At 41.6% G+C, this 25,957-nt stretch overlaps 1 protein-coding gene across 1 annotated transcript in view; it reads right to left on the reverse strand.

Annotated features, from left to right (window-relative positions):
- The window catches only part of LOC111975056 (transmembrane protein 132C), a 203,475-nt gene that overhangs the window by 106,891 nt on the left and 70,627 nt on the right, over positions 1–25,957 (reverse strand). The window contains exon 3 of the mRNA XM_024003219.1: positions 13,159–13,302. Within this exon, the coding sequence (XP_023858987.1) occupies positions 13,159–13,302 (144 nt within the window). The remainder of the gene's footprint in view (positions 1–13,158; positions 13,303–25,957) is intronic.

Below are 25,957 nucleotides of genomic sequence, written 5' to 3' on the forward strand. Positions count from 1 at the left end.
ATTTGGAAGACCCATTTGCGACCAAGCTTTAACTTCCTGACTGATGTCTTGATGTTGCTTCAATATATCCACATCATTTTCCTCCCTCGTACGCCATCTATTTTGTGAAGCTGCACCAGTCCCTCTTGCAGCAAAGCACCCCCACAACAATGATGCTGCCACCCTTTGTACCGGTTGGATGGTGTTCTTCGCTTGCAAAGCCTCCCCCTTTTTCCTCCAAACATAACGATGGTCATCATGGCCAAACAGTTCTATTTTTGTTCATCAGCCAGAGGACATTTCTCCAAAAAGTACAATCTTTGTCCCCATGTGTACGTACCAAAGTACGTTCATCTCTAGGAGACAGAACACGTCTCCTTCCTGAGCAGTATGACGGCTGCATGGTCCCATGGTGTTATACTTGCGTACTATTGTTTGTACAGATGAATTTGGTACCTTCAGGCATTTGGAAATTTCGTCCAGAGATGATCCAGACTTATGGAGGTCTACAAGTTTTTATCTGGGTCTTGGCTGATTATTTTGATTTTCCAATGATGTCAAGCAAAGAGGTACTGAGCTTGAAGGTAGGCCTTGAAATATATCCACAGGTACACCTCCAATTGACTCAAATTATGTCAATGCGCTATCCAAACTTATAAAGCCGTGACATAATTTTCTGGAATTTTACAAGCTGTTTAAAGGCACAGTCAACTTGGTGTATGTAAACTTCTGACCAACTGGATTATAAGTGAAATAATCTGTCTGTAAACAATTGTTGGAAAAATTACTTGTGTCATGCGCAAAGTAAATGTCCTAACCAACTTGCCAAAACTGTAGTTTGTTAAAGGATAGGGTGCAGTTTTCACTTAGGGAAAAATAGCGTGCGCAATTTCAACTTCGTGCTACTCATCCCCAGAATATAAATATGCATATTATTAGTAGATTTGGATAGAAAACACTCTGAAGTTTCTAAAACTGTTGAATCATATCTGTAAGTATAACAGAACTATATAGCAGTCAAAACCCTGAGGACAACTTTTTTATTGTTAAGTTCCTGTATGTTCAATGGGATATCATGGGGCAAACCCGGAATTCTAATCACTATCCACGCAGTTTCACTGCTTCCACTGGATGTCGCCATTGTATGGAAAAAGGTTTAAGGTTTTTCATTAGTAAAATGAGAAAGATATGACCCGGAAGTGGAGTGACGTCGTGTGTTTATGTTGAGAGTTGAAGACAGACTTGAAAAGTACCGTGAGTTTGTTGATATCCTGTATTGAAAACCAGATTGACCCGTCTTCAATTTGATGGGATTATTAACGTTTTACAATACTTAAGTTGTATTACAAAAGTACTTTGAAATGTTTTGGCAAAGTTTAGAGGTAATTTTTTAGATATTTTGCGTGATTTTGCCGCAAATTGAAGGCTGTTTTTCCTGGTGACAACGGCGCCAAATAAAATGGACAATTTGATATATATGACGGAATTAATCGAAACTAAAGGACCATTTGTGATTTTATGGGACATATTGGAGTGCCAACAAAAAAGAATCTCGTCAAAGGTAATGCATGTTTTTATATTTTTATTTCTGCGTTTTGAGTAGCGGCCGCATGGTTGAAATATGCTACAGCTCTCTTTGTTGAATTGTGCTATCATCAGATAATAGCATCTTATGCTTTCGCCGAAAAGCCTTTTTGAAATCTGACATGTTGGCTGGATTCACAACGAGTCTAGCTTTAATTTGTATCTTATATGTGTAATTTAATAAAGTTTGATTTTATAAGATTTTTTTTTTGAATTCTGGCGCTCTACATTTTAACAAAGCTGTTGGGACGCAAGCGTCCCGCGATCCCAGAGAGGTTAACAAGAAATTTGTTGAGTGGTTGAAAAACGAGTTTTAATGACTCCAATCTAAGTGTATGTAAACTTCCGACTTAATAACCTCTGACACTAGGGGGTCAGATTTTTTTTATTTTAATTTTTAAATAACGTTCCCAAGGTAAAGGGACTATTTCTCAGGTCCAGATCGTTGAATATGCATACAATTTACATATTAGGATAGAAAACACTCAAAAGTTTCCAAAACGTCAAAAATATTGTCTGTGAGTATAACAAAACTGATTCTGCAGGCGAAAACCTGAGGAAATCTAACCCGGAAGTGATTATTATTATTTTTAAATCTGTGTTTCCTTCCCCGTCTTTCTTCCATTTAAAGGGGTATCAACCAGATTCCCTTTCCAATGGCTTCCTCAGGCTGTGACCAGGCTTTAGACATAGTTTCAGGCTTTTATTTTGAAAAAATGAGCGAGATTTTTCAAAAGTAGTCAGGTGTCCTTGATTAGTTCCTGCGCGCGAGAGGGTAGCTCTCCATTTTCTTTCTCTCTTTATTGAATAGGTTACGGTCCGGTTGGAAATATTATCGATGTGTTGTTAAAAACAACCTGAGGATTGATTATAAAAAACATTTGACGTTTCTACGAACATTACAGATACTTTTGGGAATTTTCGTCGAACGGAATGAGGCTTTGGTTTTCTGAACATAAGGCGCAACCCAAATGGCGTTTTTTTGTTATAAAAGTAATATTTATCYAACAAAAAGGACATTTATTGTGTAACTGGGAGTCTCGTGAGTGCAAACATCCGAAGATTATCAAAGGTAAGCGATTCATTTTATTGCTTTTCTGACTTTCGTGACCAAGCTAACCAAGCTAATATAAGGCTAACTGTTCTAGCATTGATTGATACACTCACAAAAGCTTGGATTGATTTAGCTACAAAGCATATTTTCAAAATCTGACACAATAGGTGGATTAACAACAAGCTAAGCTGTGTTTTGGTATATTTCACTTGTGATTGCATGATTATTAAAAAAAATTGTAATATTTTTGAATCTGATACGTTTGGGAATTTTCTTCTGCCTTTCAGGACCGGAACGAGGCTGTAGTTTTCTGAACATAACGCGCAACCCAAATGGTGTTTTTTTGTTATAAAAGTAATATTTATCGAACAAAAATAACATTTATTGTGTAACTGGGAGTCTCGTGAGTGCAAACATCCAAAGATTATCAAAGGTAAGCGATTAATTGTATTGCTTTTCTGACTTTCGTGACCATGCTAATTTGGGGCTAACTGTTCTAGCATTGATTGATACACTCACAAAAGCTTGGATTTCTTTCGCTGTAAAGCATATTTTCAAAATCTGACATGATAGGTGGATTAACAACAAGCTAAGCTGTGTTTTGGTATATTTCACTTGTGATTGCATGATTATAAATATTTTTTGTAATATTTTGCGCCCTGCAATTCAGCGGTTGTTTAGGAAAATTATCCCGCTAAAGAGATCCGTAGCGCAGAGAAGTTAAGGTGTACATTTCCCAGCTGTCAGGTTTATATCTAAATATTGTGAAACGTATGTGATTAAACATGAAACTATTTGTGAAAAGATGTAATGTGATGTTAATCTTCTGAATGAGAGTATGGATTTTCATATATAGATTAACTAGTCAGTGGCCACACCCCCGTGAGCCCAGACATCGCATTAGGCATCATCGAACCACCCCTTTTTCCACAGAGTATAAACCCACTTCCTACAAAATATACGCCAGAGAACACCAGGACAGAGTCCCCACGTTGGAATGGCTACAAATCTATAGGCCATCGGAGACACTGCAGCTGTAGTTTTGGCTACACGGCTGAAAATTGTTAAACTCATAGAGTATTAATCACTACAGAATAAGATCAAATCTTAGACGTATAATTACTAGTCTGCAGCTAGAAATTACGTAAGTCTAGAACGAGAATACCGACAACCGCCGAAGCAGCTATTCTATGAGAACATTTCCAAATGGTGCTCTGAAGTATCCATTCTAACCACCTACAACCACAAAGTACATTGTGACTTCTAGGGAAGCTAACCAGAGACTCTGTGATGAACTGACTATCCAGCAGTCGTACCGGATTCCAACAGAGAAGACAACAACGACATACGGGCTTAAACATATAGATTGCAATTATTCTTGAGTGAGCGGCCGTTCATGTGCAAAGGTTTAGCATTTAAATGGTTATAATTATCCACTGTGTGTAGTGAATCCATTTCGTCTTTCCCGCTCTTTCTCAGTCCCCACACCTTTCCTTTGTCTACCAAGCCGTCATATCGGCTTAGCCCACTAGGGACTTTTCTATCATTGTTAGTTACCAATATCTACTGTTCGATTGATATGTATTTCTGTGATTATTTAGTTAGTTAGTAAATAAACAATTAAGTCAATTTGTATATTGCTGATTCATTATGGAAACTAGGGTTCGTGCAGATATCCAAGGGTTTGCGACGTTCAGTAATGAGAACTGATGAGGTATAAATAATAATAATTCATGAATAGAAAACTAATTGATCAGATATTAAAGTATCTGAAGAGTTATATTCGGAAAATGATAACTCTGTACATCTCAACATTTTCCGTGGTGCCCCGACTTCCTAGTTAATTAATATTTACATGATTAGTTTAATCATGTAATAATTAAACCTGGACAACTGATTTGATATAAATAAGTCTTCACATTTAATGATAGTCCAGACACGACAATGGCCTTAATGAAGAGCTCAGTTACTTTCAACGTGGCACCTTTCCAACAAGTCAGTTTGTCACATTTCTGCCCTGCTAGAGCTGCCCTGGTCAACTGTAAGTGCTGTCAGTGTAAAGTGGAAATGTCTAGGAGCAACAGCGGCTCAGCCGCAAAGTGGTAGTCCACACAAGCTCACAGAATGGGACCGCCGAGTGCTGAAGCGCGTACCGCATAAAAATGATCTTTCCTCGGTTGCAACACTCACTACCGAGTTCCAAACTGCCTCTGCAAGCAACYTCAGCACAAGAACTGTTCGTCGGGAACTTCATGAAATGGGTTTCCATGACCAAGCAGCCGCACTCAAGCCTAAGATCACCATGCGCAATGCCAAGCATCGGCTGGAGTGGTGTAAAGCTTGCCGCCATTGGACTCTGTAGCTGTGGTAATGCGTTTTCTTCATCTGGCAGTCCAACAGACAAATCTGCGTTTGACGGATGCCAGGAGAACGCTACCTGCCCAAATGCATAGTGCCAACTGTAAAGTTTGGTGGAGGAGGGATAATGGTCTGGGGCTGTTTTTCATTTTTCGGGCATACAATGACATTATCATCTTAGGGATAGGGGGCAGTATTCGGAAGTTTGGATGACTGAGGTGCCCAAAGTAAACTGCCTGTTACTCAGSCCCGGAAGCGAGGATATGCATATAATTGGTAGTATTGGATAGAAAACACTCTAAAGTTTCCAAAACTGTTAAAATAATGTCTGGGAGTATAACAGCACTGACATGGCAGGCAAAAACCCGAGGAGAATCCATCACGATTTTTTTCTTTTTGAGCTCACCACTCATTGTAATGGCTGTCTATGGGAAAATCAGTGGAATACCTCCCAGATTGCAGTTCCTGGGGCTTCCAGTAGATGGCAACAGTCTTTAGAAAGAGTTTCAGGCTTGTTTTTTGAAAAATTAGCAAGAATCTTTAGTTTCTCTAGGTGGCTCCCATTTTGGCTGTAGTTTTGTGGTGCGCGTGGATGAGGGCGCGCACTTCGTTATTTATCTCTGGTAATGAACATACTATTCTCTGTCTTAAATTTAAAGTTTATTTACATATTAGGGTACCTGAGGATTGATTAGAAACGTTGTTTGACTTGTTTGGACGAAGTTTATTGGTAACCTTTGGGATTCATTTGTATGCATTTTGAACGAGGGAAACCGGTGGATTACTGAATCAAGCGCGCCAACTAAACTGACTTTTTGGGATATAAAGAAGGACTTTATCGAACAAAACAACCATTTGTTATGTAGCTGGGACCCTTGGGATTGCAAACAGAGGAAGATCTTCAAAAGGTAAGTGATATATTTTATCGCTATTTCTGACTTTTGTGACGCCTCTGCTTGTTTGGAAAATGTTTAATGCTTTTGTATGTGGGGCGCTGTCCTCAGATAATTGCATGGTGTGCTTTCGCCGTTAAGCCTTCTGAAATCTGACAAAGCGGCTGGATTAAGAAGAAGTTAAGCTTTTAAACGACGTAAGACACTTGTATTTCCATGCATGTTTAATATAACGCATTTTGAATTTTGCGCTCTGCAATTTCACCGGATGTTGTCGAGGTGGGGCGCTAGCGGCACGCCTAGCCCAAAGATTATAGATGATTCCAACTTTGTGGCAACAGTTTGGCGAAGGCCCTTTCCTMTTTGAGCATGACAATCCCCCATGCACAAAGCGAGCTCCATACAGAAATGGTTTGTCGAGATCGGTGTGGGAGAACTTGACTGGCCTGCACAGAGCCCTGACCTCAACCCCATCGAATACCTTTGGGATGAATTGAAACGCACTGTAAGTGTCAATCTCAGTCTGTGTGACAGTATCTCTTCACTGAGGCCTGGGAATGGGCTACAATCACTGAACTAGTTCTCTAAAGAGCCTGTTTCTGCTCTACATGAGGTCTCTCCCAATGGCCACCGAGGGGATATCCATCTGGACTGAGACAGTCTTCATTAACTTGGGCCAGACAAGGCACTTTTACTGAGGAGATAAGGGTCCACTTAGACTGGGTTATTATGACATGCTGAGGAAGCAGGACTGCTGTTGTTTTAAATGTGCTGCTTTTCTTTAGTGCCACTGCCAGTGAATTTCCAATCTCCCAGAGTGCTCTTTTAGCTGATATCTGTGCGTTTCTATAGGAGCTTATTCTGATCCTCCTGTACAGTAGTACTGTATTAGGGAGAAAATAAATCTGTAACTGAAAAAGCGCACTATTTCAAAGCGTGTGTTTTCTCATAACATGCAAGACGGGTAGAAGTTGGCACTTTATTGTGTTGAGTAAGCAGTTGTGTCCTGGCGAATAAAGTCAGATTCTGTCTATTAGAACAAATATTAATGTCACTTTTTTCTGGCAGAGTTGGAGTTCTGGAGTGCAATCCAATAACAATGAACAATGTATCACTGTAGTCATTCGGGTTTTGAAAATATCCCATTGAATGAGATGTGTGAAGTGGGCATTTTACAGCTGTGGTGGCCTTGTGGAAATAGAAAGCAAGCTAGTATGACAGACCACATACAGTGCCTTCAGAAATTATTCATACCCATTTACTTATTCCACATTTTGTTGTGTTACAGCCTGAATTCAAAATGGATTAAACAATATCCCAAAATGACAAAGTGAAAACATGTTTTRTGACATTTTTGCACATTTATTGAAAATGAAATACAGAAATATCTCATTTACATATGTATTCACACCCATGAGTCGATACTTTGTAGTAGCACCTTTGGCAGTGATTACAGCTGTGAGTCTTTCTGGGTAAGTCTCTAAAGAGCTTTCCACACATGGATTGTGCAACATCGGTCAAATTGGTTGATCATTGCTAGACAAACCATTCAGATCTTGTCATAGATTTTCAAGTAGAATTAAGTCAAAACTGTAACTCGGACATTCAGGTACATTCACTGTCTTCTTGGTAAGCAACCCCAGTGTAAATTTGTCCTTGTGTTTTAGGTTATTGTCCTGTTAAAATGTGAATTCATCTCCCAGTGTCTGGTGGAAAGCAGACTGAACCCGGTTTTCCTCTAGGGTTTTGCCTGTGCTTAACTCCATTCCATTTCTCTTTTATCCTGAAAAACTTCCCAGTCCTTAATGATTAACAAGCATACCCATAATATGATGCTGTCACCACTATGCTTGAAAATATGGAGAGAGGTACTCAGTAATGCTTTATATTGGATTTGCCCCAAACATAACACTTTGTATTCAGGACAAAAAGTGAATTGCTTTGCCCCACTTTTTGAAGTATTACTATAGTGCCTTTTTGAAAAGGGGACGCACGTTTTGGAATATTTCTATTATTTACAGGCTTCCTTCTTTTCCCTCTCTCTCTCAATTAGGTTAGTATTGTAGTGTAACTACAATGTTGTTGATCCATCCTCAGTTCTCCTATCACAGCCCTTAAACTCAGCAACTGTTTTAAAGTCACCATTGGCTTCGTGAAATCCCTGAGCGGTTTCTTTCCTCTCTGCAACTGAGTTAGGAAGGACGTCTGTATCTTTGTAGTGACTGGGTGTATTGATACACCATCCAAATTGTAATGAATAACTTCACCATTCTCAAAGGGATATTCAATGTCTGCTTTTTTATTTGTACACATCTACAAATAGGTGCCATTCTGTGCAAGGTATTGGAAAACCTACCTGTTCTTTGTGGTTGAATCTGTGTTTGAAATTCACTGTTCGGACTGAGGGACCTTCCAGATAATTGTATGTGTGGGYTACAGAGATGAGGTAGTCATTAAAAAAATCTTGTTAAACACCATTATTGCACACAGAGTGAGTCCATGCAACTTATTATGTGACTTGTTAAGCAAATGTTTACTCCTGAACTTATTTAGGCTTYCCATAACAAAGGGGTTGAATACTTATTGACTCAAGACATTTCAGCATTTCAGATTTAATTCATTTGTAAAAAATTATAAAAAACATAATTCCACTTTGACATTATGGGGTATTCTGTGTAGGCCAGTGACAGAAAAATTTAAATGTAATACATTTTAAATTCAAACAGTAACACAACAAAATGTGGAAAAAGTCACGGGGTGTAAATTCTTTCTGAAGGCACTGTAGGACTATAGTACACTACAACAGCTACAGTAGGCCTATACAAAAGAGCTGGGTGTGGATAGGCTATCGGTGCAGATTTGAAGCCAATTCAATTTGAACTCAGTTCAGAGATTAATTAAAATTAAATGAATTATTTCAGAAAATTAGTATTCAATCATTGACTCATGATGAATTGTAATAAATCTACATTTGTCTGAATTCAAATGYAATTGCCACCACTCCAGATTGTGTGACTCGTCCAATTCACCTATAGTATTCCCTTTAATACATAGCAGGAACAATATGCCTGCTGCACTGCCCATGTACTGGTTATAAAATACATCATATACACAAGGTTAAAGGTACTAGTGAACAAACAGGTAATAAAGTGGGTAATAAAATTCCCCCTGGTAAAAAAGCTGCAGCTACAGCAGATTGACCGACAGTACTCACATCCACTCATTGTGCTAGTTTGAAAAGAGAGAACGGGATGGAGAAATATTACAGTCAGTGTGAGGCTGATAAATTGAATGACAGCTCAACAGATGAGATGGCTGTATCTAATCCCTCCAAAGGGCTCCAATGAAAAGACTGGGAGTGGGCAAGGGGTGGAGAGGCAATGCAAAAATAAAGGATAATTGTATATTATAGCCACGGCTGAGCTTCTTGTGCCTATGGAGTGACTTGGGACAGCTGGGGGATTAGGGAGCAGTGGTCCATCCAACATGGCCCAACAGGACAGCCAGGGATTAGACAGAACATGCTCGCTCTTGTCTCTGACTCCTTCACTTCAATCAATGAAACTGACTTCACTACGCACTCATGTGAGAGAGACTCGGCACAACCTGGTGCTGCTGAAACAGAGCGCTGAGAGTACACTGAGCGTTATATCAGGGAGATGAGGCAAGAGAAGTAGAAGACCTGAGTGCCAGGTTGACTGTGCCAGACTTGTTTGCCTGGATGTTTTATTTTATGTTGTACATGATGCTTGATAGTCAGTGTTGTAGTACTGCTAAGGACCATGTAGGGGTACCTCCCTGGTTCATGATATCAAGATGAATTATACAACAGACCTAAACATTCAAAGTCTCTAGACTCATTGAGGTTGGAATAGCAATCACTCTTTTACTTCTTTTGAACACAAAGCTCTGCATTGAACTAACCAAAGTAATCAATGGATGGTTACTGCCCTAATACTTTTTTMGGGGGGAATTGTTTAACAAGAATTTAAGCAAGAACACTGGAAAAAATGTATTAGAATTACACAAGTAAGTTTAAAAGGCTAAATTCAAACAACCACAGGGCATACTTTGAATTGAAGGTGACAGGGTCAAACTCTAAAGTCTTCTCTTTAAAAAAAAAAATTAAGTAGAGTAGAATGATGCTGATGAACTTAATCAGAGCTTTCCAACCTCCCAATCATTCGCTAATCCGTATAATTATACCTGTCACTAAAAAGTTGGATTTATTACCCCAACTTTCTGATCCACAGAAGAAAACCATTAGGACAGACAAAGGGCGCAAATCCCAACTTCATTAACACAGCAGTAACCTTTTTCACATCCTGGGAATCTGTTTCCTATTTACTAGTGAAAACCTTGTGAAGACTTACAGAAAACGTTTGACCTCTGTCATTGCCAACAAAGGGTATATAACAAAATATTGAGATACACTTTTGTTATTGACTAAATACTTATTTTCCACCATAATTTGCAAATAAATTCATTAAAAATCCTACAATGTGATTTTCTGGATTTGTTTTTCTCATTTTGTCTGTCATAGTTGAAGTGTACCTATGATGAAAATTACAGGCCTCTCTCATCTTTTTAAGTGGGAGAACTTGCACAATTGGTGGCTGACTAAATACTTTTTTGCCCCACTGTATAAGGCCATTTTAGGAAAACTGCCATTTTATGTATCCTCTCTTCTAGCTCGAAATAAAAACACATACAAACTCAGATCTCAATCTTGTTTTATGCTAACAGTCCTGAAAATTGGAATTCCCTCCAAGCCAACCTAAAACTCCACGACCTGGTGTCCCTGGAGGAGTATGAGAGAAATAATCACGTATTTACCGGATTTGTTTAATAATAGTTCATAGTTAACAATGAATATGCTTAACAATAGTAGAGACTTTTCTTTAGTGCCAATGCTGTGCTTCTGAGAAAGGATGGTTAATCTCTTCCACACTCACTCCCCGCAGCTGGTCTAGCCATGTGGTCAGGGACATGGGATGGAGATAAGCTTGAGGAACAGATAGACCTGTATAGTTTCAATTTCTCTTCGCTTCTGAGTAACCTGGTCACACGGCATAAGACAAAGAGTCTCTGAGAAGTGACCACAGTTATTCAGCCCATCCTGTTCTTTTACTATCTTCCAAGGGCACCGCTGTGGGGGGATGGAAGAGAACAGAGGCTAGCTTGGTAGAGAAAGGAGTAAACGGAACTGCAGTTATCACTTGTTTGTGCGCTATGACCTGTTACACCTGGCCACAAGAACAAGACAAGGAAGCTTATGATGCCTTGATCTGCTGGGGAGGGATTGAACCAACCATGACTAAGCAGTTCTTGGGTTTCTATATAAACCCCTTGCGTATTATTGGAGCACTCAATCGATTCACCTTGTATGTGTGTGTTGTATTGACCTGCTCCCTTATCGATACATTTTTAATAAAGTTAATATCCTGATTGGTGATTGACCTTGTCTCTCCTCATTATTGATTTGAATTTCCACGACAGGAGTTCAAAGGACAAATAGATGAACAGGTTGTTGAGACATGTAGTTGATTCTAGTTTGCGTTGCCTTTTGTAAGGAAGCATGTTGTTTTACTTTACACACACCACACACATGCCTGCACACACACATCCACAGTTTGTTGCTGTTGTATTTGTGCTGTTGCAAGTGTCTTCTGTCTGTGTTGTCTGTTAGGTCTTACATTGTTTGTTTTTATTTTTAATCCCACCCCCCGTCCCCACAGGAGGCCTTTTAACTCTTGCCAGCCCGTCATTGTAAATAAGAATTTGTTCTTAATTGACTTGCCTAGTTAAATAAAGGTTAAATAAAAATATATAATAAAAAATGGGCATAGGCATCACCACATTTGGTTCCTTGGAAGTTGTGGGAACGTAGATTTTTGGTTTCCCATGGTTCTCCCATGGTTCTGTGAATGAAGCCATAAGTTTCCTGACTGGTAAAACTGATTGTCTTCAAAACGTTCTGAGAACAGAAGTGAAAATGGTTTTGGAAATMTTTATTTTTAGGTTGCAGGGAGGTTCTGAGAATGTTTTACTTTGGTTCATTGAAAGCTTTCCTGGGAGGTTTAATTAACACTCTGAGAACGGAAAGGATAGGTTATTTTGAGGTTTTTGAATAATTTCCTTAACTTTCACTGAATGTTTCAATATAAATTTTACTAACACTGATAGCTTATTTTGGGTTAACTTTTTGGAATTCCAAGGGCAGATAGGACCCACAGAAATGAATTTCCTTAAGCATTAATCATGCAAACAAATGTATTTTGTATTTTGACATGACATTAGTAAGATTTGAACCTATAATCTTCTGTTCTCTATCCAATCCGGCATCAGGATGGAGCTAGCATGCCATGTATTTATATGCATACAATGCTGTTCATTTTAGTCTATTCAAAAAGACCCCATCTCAAAGGAAACAAGCACTCATTAAGATCAGGTGTTGCCAATTAGTGGGAGAGGCCAACATCTGAACACACTTAACAAGATAGAGGCTAGAGAGAGTTTTGTTGACACTGAGAACGGAATGTATATGTATTTAATCAACATTCTTAGAACGTTCTCTGAACATTACTAAAGTTTTCTTGTGTTTTTTATGAAACGTTTTCTTAACATTCTGAGAAAGGAATGTATGTTTTTAAATAACAATCTTAGAACTGCTCTCAACGTTATTAAAGTTTTCTTGTGGTTTTTCTAAAAAGTTTTCTTAATGTTGTTGGAACAATTTGAGAACGTGACTTTAAGTAGAACCATGAAGAAACCTGTAGGAAACTTTATGCTGAAGTACTGAAATTCCCACAGAAGAACGCGGTTTCTTAACATTCTCTGAACTATTTGAGAACATTCCCAATGTCAAACCAGTTGGAGAATGCTCCTAGAACATTAAATTAAATGTAACCATGTTTGAACTATTACGAAACGTTCTGTTAAAGTAATGAAATACCAAGAAAATTATTTTGTCAAGTTCCTTAAATGTGCTGAGTATGTTTAAAAGCCAAGCAACTATCCTGCCCCATTCCCAGAAGGTTTTGGGAAGGTTGTATGCAAAATAACGCTCTCACCAATAACTAAGAAACATATGGTTCTCAGAACGTTATGTGTTAGCTGGGTTTACTCAAGCCAAAACTGTGATATTTAGAGTCAAGAGTTATAGGCAGACTTCGGTCCTATAGGGGAAGGTTGAAGGTGGGTGAGTGCAGGTTGTAGATGGTTGTGCGTACAGTATACCAGTGATGTCCAATAGGACACAGTGGGGAGATCCAGGTGCCCCTGACTGACCTTTGTCCGTAGCTGGACTCTTTCCTGCGGCAATGGAGGGTGACCACCCTGTGCCCCTCGCTCCTCACATCCTGGCTCACCATCCACAGGGTGGGGTTGCTGGGCCGGGCACCCAGAAACACCATGCCCTCTTTCAACTTGACCCTGGGGAAGCAGAAAAAACACACAGAGACTCAGGATGAGAGAGAACACAGTGCAGCATGGGTTGGTTAAACATGTGGTTATATCAAACAGATCTTTAATTCACTGAATCATTGTATGCATCCAGCTGAACCTGCTCCAAACAGCTGAGGCCCAACAGACCATGTCGTCTACGCCATAGAAATACACATTAAAGGATCAGATGGTTTCAACAAATCCCTTTTTCTTCATATGTGTCTCAGCTGTCTGTTCTTTTCTTCCTATGAAATAATTACTCAAACTCTGTCACGTTCCAGCCAATTATGTGACTAACAGATGTATCCTCCTGGAAGAYGAAAATTGTGGACAGGCGTACATGTTTATCTCTGTTTTGTGGTGTAAATGCTGTTCTTCAGTTAAAAAAAAAACTGTATCACTGTATGTACATATAATGGTAGAAATAACATTGTTTACAGTAAAATCATGATGTGTTGTTTTGCTTCAACATGTATTATTGAAGTAGATTAACAAAAGTCTTTGTCCCTGGCACAGGGACTATGCAATTTAATTCCATGTGTATACTAGATACAATGTCTATTATCCTCTAGTAATGGTTATAATAACAAACATTTTCTGAATCCAAAAAGGACATAATGAAATGTGTTCAGTGGCTGCAGTAAATTAAAGTAGCCCTATGTCCTTGGCAGAAAATACTGCAAAAATGGATAATGTTCACAGGGAAAATCTACAAATGAAAAGTTATTAGTCCATTCACTGCACATACTGTAGAGCAGTCAGGTTTCTGAGGGGAAATGATGGAAAGAAACGGAAAAGATTGCCTTTCTTTACATTATTAATCAGGCTGAGGCCAGTGTGGTGCACTCAGGAATAACCATTTGTGTCCTGCTACACCCTCCCAACACCACACACCTTCCCAATACCACACACCTTCCCAACACCAAACACCTTCCCAATACCAAACACCTTTCAAAACACCACACATCTTCCAACACCAAACACCTTCCCAATACCACACACCTTCCCAACACCAAACACCTTCCCAATACCAAACACCTTCCAAACACCACACATCTTCCAACACCAAACACCTTCCAACACCACACATCTTCCAACACCACATATCTTCCCAATACCACACACCTTTTCCCAACACCAAACACCTTCCCAATACCAAACACCTTTCAAAACACCACACATCTTCCAACACCAAACACCTTCCCAATACCAAACACCTTTCCAACACCACACAGACAGAGCTATGGACGGAAGGAATGACCATCCAAGATGTAAAAATTATAGTTTTAACCATGTTTTGGGACTATATAGCGTTAACATTTACTTTGTGTACAAACTTTGGAGTAAAACAAACATATATTTTGAGGTCTGATGTCTCACTGATCATCTGTGTCCTGAGACTCTGTCTAGCTCAAATCCATGCCAGCTGCCCCCTGCCACAACAGCAATAAGAAACGTTTTCTATCACCAGACATATATGCAATGACAAAACCCTCACTGGCCAGTCAAAAGGAATACTTTGATGTGAAACCTTATTAGCGTATTACAGGAACAATGATTGGAGCGTAATAAGACAGCAGCACAGATGGTGTGGTTCCACTCTCTACAAGATTGGGGATACAGTCCAGGGCTAATGGTCACTCAGAATGCATGGCTGCGTGTTACTTTCTAGACATTTGAGCTCTCTTGACCAGCTTGTTCTTTGTCTTGGATGTTTGTTTGAGCAAGCTCCCTTTGGATGAAAAATAGTGAAGCCAGACAGATAGACCTAATGTGACAGGATCATACGAAAAAGAGAAGGGCGCTTCAGATTAAATTTCAGCGCTTCAAATGAAGCAAACACACTGAATGCAATACCCAGAATTACAAATGCGGGTATGTAGTATTTAAGCTAATGTTACAGGTAAAAACACTCATCTAAGATGGCTCTCGCTTCTCACACATTTTAGAGATATTAAATACAGTAGAGGTATGTTCTAAGGCCTATCTCTGTATGTCTCTCTGTCTCTGTCTGTCTGTCTGTTTTTCTGCCTCTGTCTCCCTGTCTCTGTCTGTTTTTCTGTCTCTCTCTCTCTCTCTCTCTCTCTCTCTCAGTTTTTCTGTCTCTCTCTCTCACTCTCAGTTTTTTTCAGGAGGAGGCAGAGAGCAAAGGGGACATGGTTCTTGTTTCTCCTCACTTGAATAAACATGATGTCTCTCAGTAGTTTCCCATCCAGACGTTGGATTTGAGAATGGTCTGTACTCTGCTGAATCCAGCACTTAGGAATACAGGGCATTAACCTCCCCAACCATGTCGAAGCTGGGAGTGTAGTGTGTAGTACATTGAGTACATCGACTGAAGTAAGAGTCCCTTTATTGACTTAATGTTCAATATGGCCTTGCATCCAGTTGAGGAACCTCCTGCAGCTCTGTAGGCCCATCAGAGTTCCTCTAATGTTGGTCATCTAATACTCCCCATGTGGATACACCACTTCAAATGCTGGAGCTTTTCAACTTTTCTAAACTTTTAAACTGACATATAGCATTTAGAACAGAATTATGGCAAATGTGCTTTTCATGTCTTTGATAGCTGGGGAGGGAGTGAATACTCATAACATACAAATAGACTATGAATATGAAAGCAACTCCTGAGAGACTCATTAGGTGTGACACCTTGGTTTTATTGCCAATGAGTGGTGTACTGTGGCAGTGCGAGGGGGAGCGTGGGATTGTCATGGTGCTAAAATGGAGTGCTGGCACAACTAATCTAAAGGAAACATCTACCTGCGATGTTCTTATGAAACATGAAATCAAGAAAATTGCCATTGTGTATTGCCTCCAAAATACACAATGGAAGCTGGAAAACGTGGCAAAATACTGACATCATTTAAAGAAGCTCAGCCGATTCACTAACAGCATACAGACGGAATAGTGAATAGTCATTTTTATCAGTCGTTTTCTATCTCTCCTTGTACATCTCCCTCTCACAAAGGAACTCTAATGGATGTAGTAACACTCTCTGTGCTATTGGGAATCAACACCCAAATAACTAGTGAAGTCATAGGACAGTCTGAGACTTACAGAATAGAATGCAGCAATTGGGTGTTACTCTGAACAAATGAAAGCTGTGAGCTGACATTTTCACAGAAATTAAAGGTGAGGCTTATTCTATATCAATACTTGTTGGGTCCAACCCGTCAGGGAATATATTTTCTTTGAACGTATTGAGCTACGTGCCAAATTGAATGTCCCGAATACCAAATAATGCACAGTAACAAATTAATAAAGAAAATATAATACCCACATCAACTGAAGAGGAAATGTCATGTGTTTTTAAATGTTTTCAACTGCCAATACTTCATTAACAATACTCTCAGATACTGCATGGGAGTCACAATATGCTACTTCACAAATCTGTCAGCATAGCAAAGCAAAATGGAGCTGAGCATAACAAAGTGGACACTGCTCGTCCTGAGGCAATCAGAAAGTTACTATAGTCCACTCTCAATTCTAACACCATTTCAGAATAACATCAGGCCACCCACCACCAGGTTACACCCTTGCCTAACACTCTACCTCCTCATTCAGACCCTGATCGACTGCAGAAGCCACACTGACTCCTTGGAGGGTTCCCTCAATAAATAATGATGAGATAACTAGGAATTAAGCACTGTCCCTCAGWGGGGCAGTGAAGGAAACAAACATCTTCAGAGGAAATCCAATAAGTTGGAAGCTGCGCTACAGTGGTCTCCAGCCGGCAGTCCCCTGCATGCTCCTGGGCCTCTCGCCCCCCTCTCCCTCGCTCCGCTCTGCCTGGCTCCATGATGCAGCACAGGCCGTTGGAGAGGGATGGCACTCTGTTGCTCTTCGTTTCCCTCCATTACTCTGCTGAGGCCCATCTGCATCCTCCATCACCAGGCTAGGCGCTGCATGTAGGAGGCCATGTTTCACTGTTACACTGGTCCACCCCCTCCAGCACAGTGTGGGTGAATGAGACAGCTCAGCAGGGAGGGGACAAAGTGAGTTTGTCATCAGGGGGACTGCTGGGGGACAACAGGGGGGACGGTGGTTTGCGATGGTTTGTGGCTCGTGGCTAATGGAAGCTGAGCTGAAACGCCTCAGAAGCAGCTGACACTATCAAAAGGACTGTTGGGATGTACCCAGACCACCAAAACATCAGGCCATTAACACGCATGTACACATAACACACTCTTTTTATTTATTTATTTGACTAGGCAAGTCAGTAAGAACAAATTCTTATTTTCAATGACGGCCTAGGAACAGTGGGTTAACTGCCTTGTTCAGGGGCAGAACGACAGATTTGTACCCTGTTAGCTCGGGGATTCGATCGTGCAACCTTTCGGTTACTGGCCCAATGCTCTAACCACTAGGCTACCTGCCGCCCCACTCTTACCCTGGAATACACAACAACATCTGGTCATTCACACACTCTTACCTGGAATACAAAACAACATGAAACCATTTACACACTCTTGGCCCAGACTGCACAAAAACAGGTCATGATACTGTAGTAATGCGCAACAATGAAACATACGGATGTTCTACCAATTCTTCTCTTTGGACAGTAAACAGAATAAACATCAGGCACTATGAGACCCACCAAGACAGATGCTTTGTTCAGCATTACATGGAGGTTGTTAAGGGTTGTCTGAGACCAATTGAGATGTTGGTAAATAATATATTTGGTATGCAGAGCTTGCAGGTTTCTGGAATGCACAGATGTCTCATTCAGCACACATATTTTACATTAATGAGTGTTTACATTTGACATTTTAGTAATTTAGCAGACATTCTTATCCAGAGTGACTTGCAATTAGTGCGTTCATCGTAAGATAGCTAGGTGAGACAACCACATATGACAGTCGTACCAAGTACATTTTTCCTCAATAATGTAGTTATCAGCAAAGTCATTGGTAGTAGGGTTTTAGGGGGGCACCATGGGATTTATTTAAGATACTCTTTGAAAAGGATGGGTTTCAGACATTTTCGGAAGATGGGCAAGGACTCCACTGTCCTGACGTTAGGGGGAAGCTCGTTCCACCATTGGGGTGAGTGGGCTTTGACTGGGCTGGGTGGGAGCTGAGCCCAGTTGGGGTGGGAGGGCCAAGAGTTCAGAGGTGGTAGACCAGAGGTGGCATAACGGAGTGCTCGTGTTTGGGTGTAGGGTTTGATCCTAGTCTTAAGGTAGGGAGGGGCAGTTCCCATGGTCAGTACCATTGTCTTGTAGTGGATGCAAGATTCGATTGGAAGCCAATGGAGTGTGCGGAGGAGTGGGGTGACATGGGAGAACTTGGGAAGGTTGAACACCAGGCGGGCTGCGGCATTCTGGATAAGTTGCAGGGGTTTGATGGCACAAGCAGGGAGCCCAGCCAAAAGAGAGTTGCAGTAGACGGGAGATGACAAGTGCCTGAATTAGGACCTGTACCTCTTCCTCTGTGAGGAACAGTCATACTCTACGGATGTTGCACAGCATGAACCTGCAGTAGCGAGAGAACGACAGGGTGTTGTCCAGGGTCACGCCAAGGTTCTTAGCACTCTGGGAGGGACACTGTGGAGTTGTCAACCGTGATGGAGAAGTCTAGGAGAAGGCAGGCCAAGGTGGAGCTTGAGGTGGTGGGCCGACATTCAAGCTGAGATGTCTGCCAGGCATGCAGAGATGTGTCGCCACCTGGGTGTCAAAAGGGGGGAAGGTGAAAAGTGATTGAGTGTCAATTGCATAGCAATGATTGGATAAAACCATGTGAGGATATGACAGAGCTGAGCGACTTGGTGTATAGAGAAAAGAGGAGAGGGCCTAGATTCGAGCCCTGCGGGACACCAGTAGTGAGAGATCATGGTGCAGACTCAGATCCTCTCCATGTCACCTGGTAGGAGCGACCTGCCAGGTAGGATGCAATCCAGCATTGTGCAGAAACTGAGACGCCCAGCCCTGAGAGGGTGGAAAGGAWGATCTGATAGTTCCCACTGTCGAAGGCAGCGGGTAGATCTAAGAGGATGAGAACATGAGAATGAGAACAGGAGGACGAGAACAGGAGGACGAGAACAGGAGGATGAGAACAGGAGGACGAGAACAGGAAGACGAGAACAGGAGGACGAGAACAGGAGGACGAGAACATGAGGACGAGAACAGGAGGACGAGAACAGGAGGACGAGAACAGCGAAGAACAGAGGACGAGAACAGGAGGAACGAGAAACAGGAGGACGAGAACAGGAGGATGCAGAGAACAGGGGGACGAGAACAGGAGGATGAGGATAGGAGGACGAGAACATGAGGATGAGAATAGGAGGACGAGAACATGAGGATGAGAACATGAGGATGAGAACAGGAGGACGAGAACAGGAGGATAGAAACATGAGGATGAGAACAGGAGGATGTACATGTCTATTACATGAGCGTGCATGTCTAGTCAGTCTCTTTGTTCAGTTCACTGTGGGCCACTGTAGTGTGACAGATACAGTATGGTCTGTCCTCTCCCATCATGGCTAAAGAGTTCACAGTGTGTGTCTGTTTGTGTGCGTTTGTGTGACAGATGTCCAGCAAAGACAAGAAGACTGGTCTCGGCACCACTGTAACAAATGTGATTGTAACTGTCTTTTGCTGTCTTTTTAAAGAAAGGAATACCCAGCCAGCAGTCCCAGTTGATTGGTGTTTATTCTGACAACAGACACAAGCAAGGAAGCACATTAGATGTCCGAGACAACACTATATTGATGGCTTTAGATTCGTAATTTGCTATTAGCATGAAAATAACTGTGAATTAGCAGGGAGCTAATTGCAGCATGTTCTCTAACTTGGTTTTACAGAAATAACATGCAAAAGTACAATCCCAGGATGCCCCAATATCTAAAAGGTACCATACACACAACAGTTAAAGTCAGAAGTTTACATACACCTTAGCCAAATACATTTAAACTCAGTTTTTCACAATTCCCGACATTTAATCCTAATAAAAATTTGCCTTCCACAAGCTTCCCATAATAAGTTGGGTAAATTTTGGCCCATTCCTCCTGACAGAGCTGGTGTAACTGAGTCAGGTTTTGTAGGCCTCCTTGCTCGCACAAGCTTTTTCAGTTCTGCCCACACATTTTCTATAGATTGAGGTCAGGCTTTGTGATGGCCACTCCAATACCTTGACTTTGTTGTCCTTAAGCCATTTTGCCACAACGTTGGAAGTATGCTTGGGGTCATTGTCCATTTGAAAACCCATTTGCGACCAAGCTTTAACTTCCTGACTGATGTCTTGAGATGTTGCTTCAATATATCCACATAATTTTCCTGCCTCATGATGCCATCTATTTTGTGAAGTGCACCAGTCCCTCCTGCAGCCAAGCACCCTCACAACATGATGCTGCCACCCCTGTGCTTCACGGTTGGGATGGTGTTCTTCGCTTGCAAGCCTCCCCTTTTTCCTCCAAACATAACGATGGTCATTATGGCCAAACAGTTCTATTTTTTATTCACCAGACCGGAGGACAATTTCTCCAAAAAGTACAATCTTTGTCCCCATGTGCAGTTGCAAACCATAGTCTGGATTTTTTATGGCGATTTTGGAGCAGTGGCTTCTTCCTTGCTGAGCGGCCTTTCAGGTTATGTCGATATAGGACTCGTTTTACTGTGGTTATAGATACTTTTGTACCTGTTTCCTCCAGCATCTTCACATGGTCCGTTGCTGTTGTTCTGGGATTGATTTGCACTTTTCGCACCGAAGTACGTTCATCTCTAGGAGTGAAATAATCTGTCTGTAAACAATTGTTGGAATAATTACATGTCATACACAAGGTAGATGTCCTATCCGACTTGCCAAAATTATGTTTGTTAAGTAGAAATTTGTGGAGTGGTTGAAAAACGAGTTTTAATGACTCCAACCTAAGTGTATGTAAACTTCCGACTTCAACTGTATATGTACCGTATAAATCAGGATATGTACATAGTTAACTCYTACACACTGTAAATATACGTAAATAGATTCCGCAATTTCAGAACGTGACCTAGCGCTTGCATGTCAGTAGACTGGGAAGAAGTGACATTCGCGTCCCCTATCTGCAAGCATAACCAATTGTATAATATGTAAAACTCAACCAACCAATAGGAATACATATTTCTGCAGTACCAAGTGGAAACATAACCAACCCTGTTAGATTTGCAGTCAGAGTGTGACTGTGCACTCTGCTGCTAGTTAAATCGATCTGTCGTGCCGCTCATCTCTGGCATTCAACAGGGAAGGGAAACAGCTGCTATAGGACAACTATCAGAGACAACAGTAACTACCATCTGGAAACTGCAGTATATGTTATTCGTAAGCAGTTTTTAGACATAATAAAATGTTAATAGGATTACAATAAATCCAACATTTTGTCACACATTTTACACTTCTATAAATATGAATAAATATGAAGTCTCACTGTAAACAGCCTAGCCTCAGAGAGGCTGTCAACAGCACACACAACAGCACACCTTAGGAAATCAGTGTAAACACATTATCTCCCAGGACAGTCATTTTATCAGCCATATCAGCCCCCATTTTTAATCTCTCATGAATTATTCATCTAGTGTCCATTTTAACCATCACAATGTCAACATGAATGATAAGGCATTTAGAATTCCCCACCTGCACCCATGGCCATATTTGCATCTATTACATAACCTCATGTATTTTAGAATTGTAGCCATACTGACAGGGGCATGGCAGACTGGGATGGCAGATGACCTGAAGTGGCTCAGWAAAAAGAAAGGGCTGCGACCAATGTGACTATGGTGCATAGCAGTGAACTTGTGGCTCCCTGGCCCATGTAGCCTACTGTACCTTCATACCATGGACCGCAAGTGTCTACAACATCCCCTCAGTGGTCGAACATTCCACCTCACAGAGGGAACATGTTTCATTGGCTTTGCATTTCAGAATCACACAGCAGAGATGACTGTATGTTGTGCATTGCTCTCCTGAGTGCCCATACAGGAGAGAGGAAAATTGATTTGTATGCATATATGTGTGACAATTACACCACCCTTTGTGTCAACACGCTGAGCTATGTGCAAAAAGGAAGCATTACAAACCCATATTGAGAATTCATATGCCTGCTATCATGGTGTGTGGATCTGTGGTTTCCTCACAAATCTGTCTCCTAATTGTATTTTGACGACAGTCGGGGACAGAGAGAGAGAGACAGATAGAGACAGAGAAAGATAGAGAGGGGGTAGACAAAACAGAGATAAAGATGGGGAACACACAACAAAGAGAGAAGCAGAGAGATAAATATGAATAGTAAGTTAATAATACTCATACATAACTAAGACACTTGCATAAAGTTCCACTTTTGCTCCATCCAATCAGAGGTGTTCCATTCAATTCAACTCAGAGGCACCATTGCTTTCCTGTATCTCCGTAATATTACCTTAACCAAGAACTTAGATGMCTCTAACTCCTTGCCTCAACTATCATTGACTTGGATGGCAGTTAGGCCGTAATTTGTACAGTTACTAATTTACATATAGGATCAGTTCGACTGCTCATCTATCCTGTATATGGCAGTATCTTCCCAGGTCCCAGGACCTAAAAGTGTCACCCTGTTCGAGATGAACTGATTTTTAAAACAATTTTAAAAAACAGAAAGAGCGAGAGAGAGCAGGTAAAGGAGCTCAGCTGAAGAAAAGAGAGGCTCCCATCCTGCAGGAGAGGAGTGTGTTTCCACTGATTCCTACGGCAGGCACAGGCTAATCTGCAGGCAAACGTGTGCGTACGGATAAACATGCCTATCATTTACAGCACAACACCCCCTCTCAGTCTCAACACACACACACACACACACACACACACACACACACACCCACACACACACACACACACACACACACACACACACACACACACACACACACACACACACGACCAGGCCTCCACTAAGCTGTGACGGAGCGATAATGCCGGGATGTCGCCTGCGGCAGGAGACTGATTTACCCTCACACTTGTTTTCCCCCCTTTTTCTTCCCTCAGTCAATTTTTCATCCGTTCTTACTTTTGAAAATAGGTGGAATAAATAGTTCTGTATGTGGAGGAAATTGGTTGTAAATGGAAGGCCTATTGAAAGCTCCAGATGTGCTCCAGATGTGCTCCCTGGAGATAATGATGTTACACAAGATGATCAGCTGTTGAGGGAGGAGGAGAGTCAACTCATTCCACAAACCCTGTGATGGACAATGAAGGATGGAGTGAGGTCCATCCATATCCACTTCCATACCTACAGTATACTCTACATATACAAAATGTATGTGGACCTCCAAATTTGTGGATATTGGCTATTCCAGCAACAACAGTTGCTGACAGGTGTATAAAATCAAGCACACAGCCATGCAATCTCCATAGACAAATCTCCAAAGATGCCACCTTTCCAACAAGTCAGTTTGTCAAATTTCTGCCCTGCTCGAGCTGCCCCGGTCAACTGTAAGTGCTGTTATTGTGAAGTGGAAACGTCTAAGAGAAACAACAGCTCAGCCGCAAAGTGGTAGACCACACAAGTTTACAGAACGGGACCACCTAGTGCTGAAGCGCGTAGTGGGTAAAAATTGTCTGTCGTCGGTTGCCATGACCGAGCAGCCGCGCACACAAGCCTAACATCACCATGGGCAATGCCAAGCGTTGGCTGGAGTGGTGTAAAGCTCGCTGCTATTGGACTCTGGAGTAGTTGAAACGCGTTCTCTGGAATGATGAATCACGCTTCACCATCTGGCAGTCTGACGGATGAATCGTTGTGGCGGATGCCAGGAGAACGCTACCTGCCCAAATGCATAGTGCCTACTGTAAAGTTTGGCGAAGGCCCTTTCCAGTTTCAGCATGACAATGCCCCAGTACACAAAGCGAAGTCCATACAGAAATGGTTTGTCGAGATTGGTGTGGAAGAACTTGACTGGCCTGCACAGTGCCCTGACCTCAACCCCATCGAACACCTTTCGGATGAATTGGAACGCGGACTGCGAGCCAAGCCTAATCGCCCAACATCAGTGTCCGACCTCACTAATGTTCTTGTGGCTGAATGGAAGCAAGTCCCCGCAGCAATGTTCCAACATCTGGTGGAAAGCCTTCKCAGAAGAGTGGAGGCTGTTATAGCAGCAAAGGGGGGACCAACTCCATATTATTGCCCTTGATTTTCGAATGAAATGTTTGATGAGCAGGTGTACTTTTGGTCATGTTGTGTATATTTCAAGATGTGCTTTCCATTTTATGGCATTTTGCAATTGTAAACGTACAAAACATATTTTTGTCATGTAGTGTAAATAGTGGCATTGGCACACAAAACCAGTCAGAGCTCTGCCAATGCCACTACTACTAAGACAACAGGCAGTAGGCTACGTGGGGAGGAAGAGCTGTGCATGCAGTGACACTTGGTATTCTGTGTAGCATCCAGGCCTTCCACAGCCATCACAGCCCAGGGTCACAGCCCAGGGTTATCCTCTCCTCCTCTCAACCCTCCCAGGGTCAATGACCCCTCTACAGCCATGGGGGCAGGGAGTTTGTAAAATATAAGCATTGTGTGGCAGCAAAGGCTACTGACACGGCTCCAACAACATGAGGATTTAGCCTGAGAACAGAGAATGACGTGATGGGAATCTCAGATAAACACACTCACACACAAAAATGTAGGCACGGACACACACACACACACTGCACTCATAAACTCTCAGTGAGTTAATGAACAGACTGCTGTGGTACAAGGCTCCCAGCATGGCTTACTCTAATGCTCACAAAATTACTTTTAATTGGTGGATGAGAATAAATCAATGCAAACCATGTTTGGAAACTAACAGAGAAGGAGGAGGAAGAGAAGGGAAGGGGAATACCTAGTCAATTGMACAACTGAATTCATTCAACTGAAATGCGTCTTCTACATTTAACCCAACCCCTCTCAATCAGAGAGCTGCAGGGGGCTGCCTTAATCAACATTCACGTCATCAGCACACAGGAAGCAGCAACTGCCTTGCTAAAGGGCAGAACAGCAGATTGTTCTATCTTGCCAGCTCAGGTATTCAAACAAGCAACCTTTCGGTTACTGTCCCAACACTCTAAACGCTAGGCTACTTGCCGAAAAGACTGAATAAAAGATTGGAAGAGAGGAACAAAGTCTAGCGTGGGTGGATCAACTACCGTGCTCCTCTGGAAATTCTGTCAGGTGACTGTTAAAAAAATTCAAAATGTTCCTATGATGCTCACTAATTTCCTCTGCATCACCAATGGAATAATAAATAGTGTGCAGAGATACATAACATTTGGCTGAGATGAAGAGAGAGACAGGGTGAAGTAGACTCAAGGCCATATCTCCACCGTAATTCAGTGGGGCTAATAGTATTGAGGAGAAGTCCTCAGAGAGAGAGAGAAAGAGAGAGAAAGAGAGAGGCCCCTGGGTGCTCCAGAACCCAACACCCTCTCACAGCAGCTTTGATGTACATTACCCGTCCAGCCAGGGTTATCCTGTGATCGACACATCTTTATCCCAGACACGCTGACCTTTAAAAAAGCAGGAATGAAAGGAGGCCAGCCCCAACTGGCAGAGAGTAGAGCACTAAAAAAAGACCTCACCCGGGAGAAACACAAAGAGATGACAAAGCAAGAAGTTCAACATTCCTAAAAACACAATGAAGGAGAGAGGAGAG

This window comes from Salvelinus sp. IW2-2015, linkage group LG15 (assembly GCF_002910315.2).
Source record: "Salvelinus sp. IW2-2015 linkage group LG15, ASM291031v2, whole genome shotgun sequence".
NCBI lineage: Eukaryota > Metazoa > Chordata > Actinopteri > Salmoniformes > Salmonidae > Salvelinus > Salvelinus sp. IW2-2015.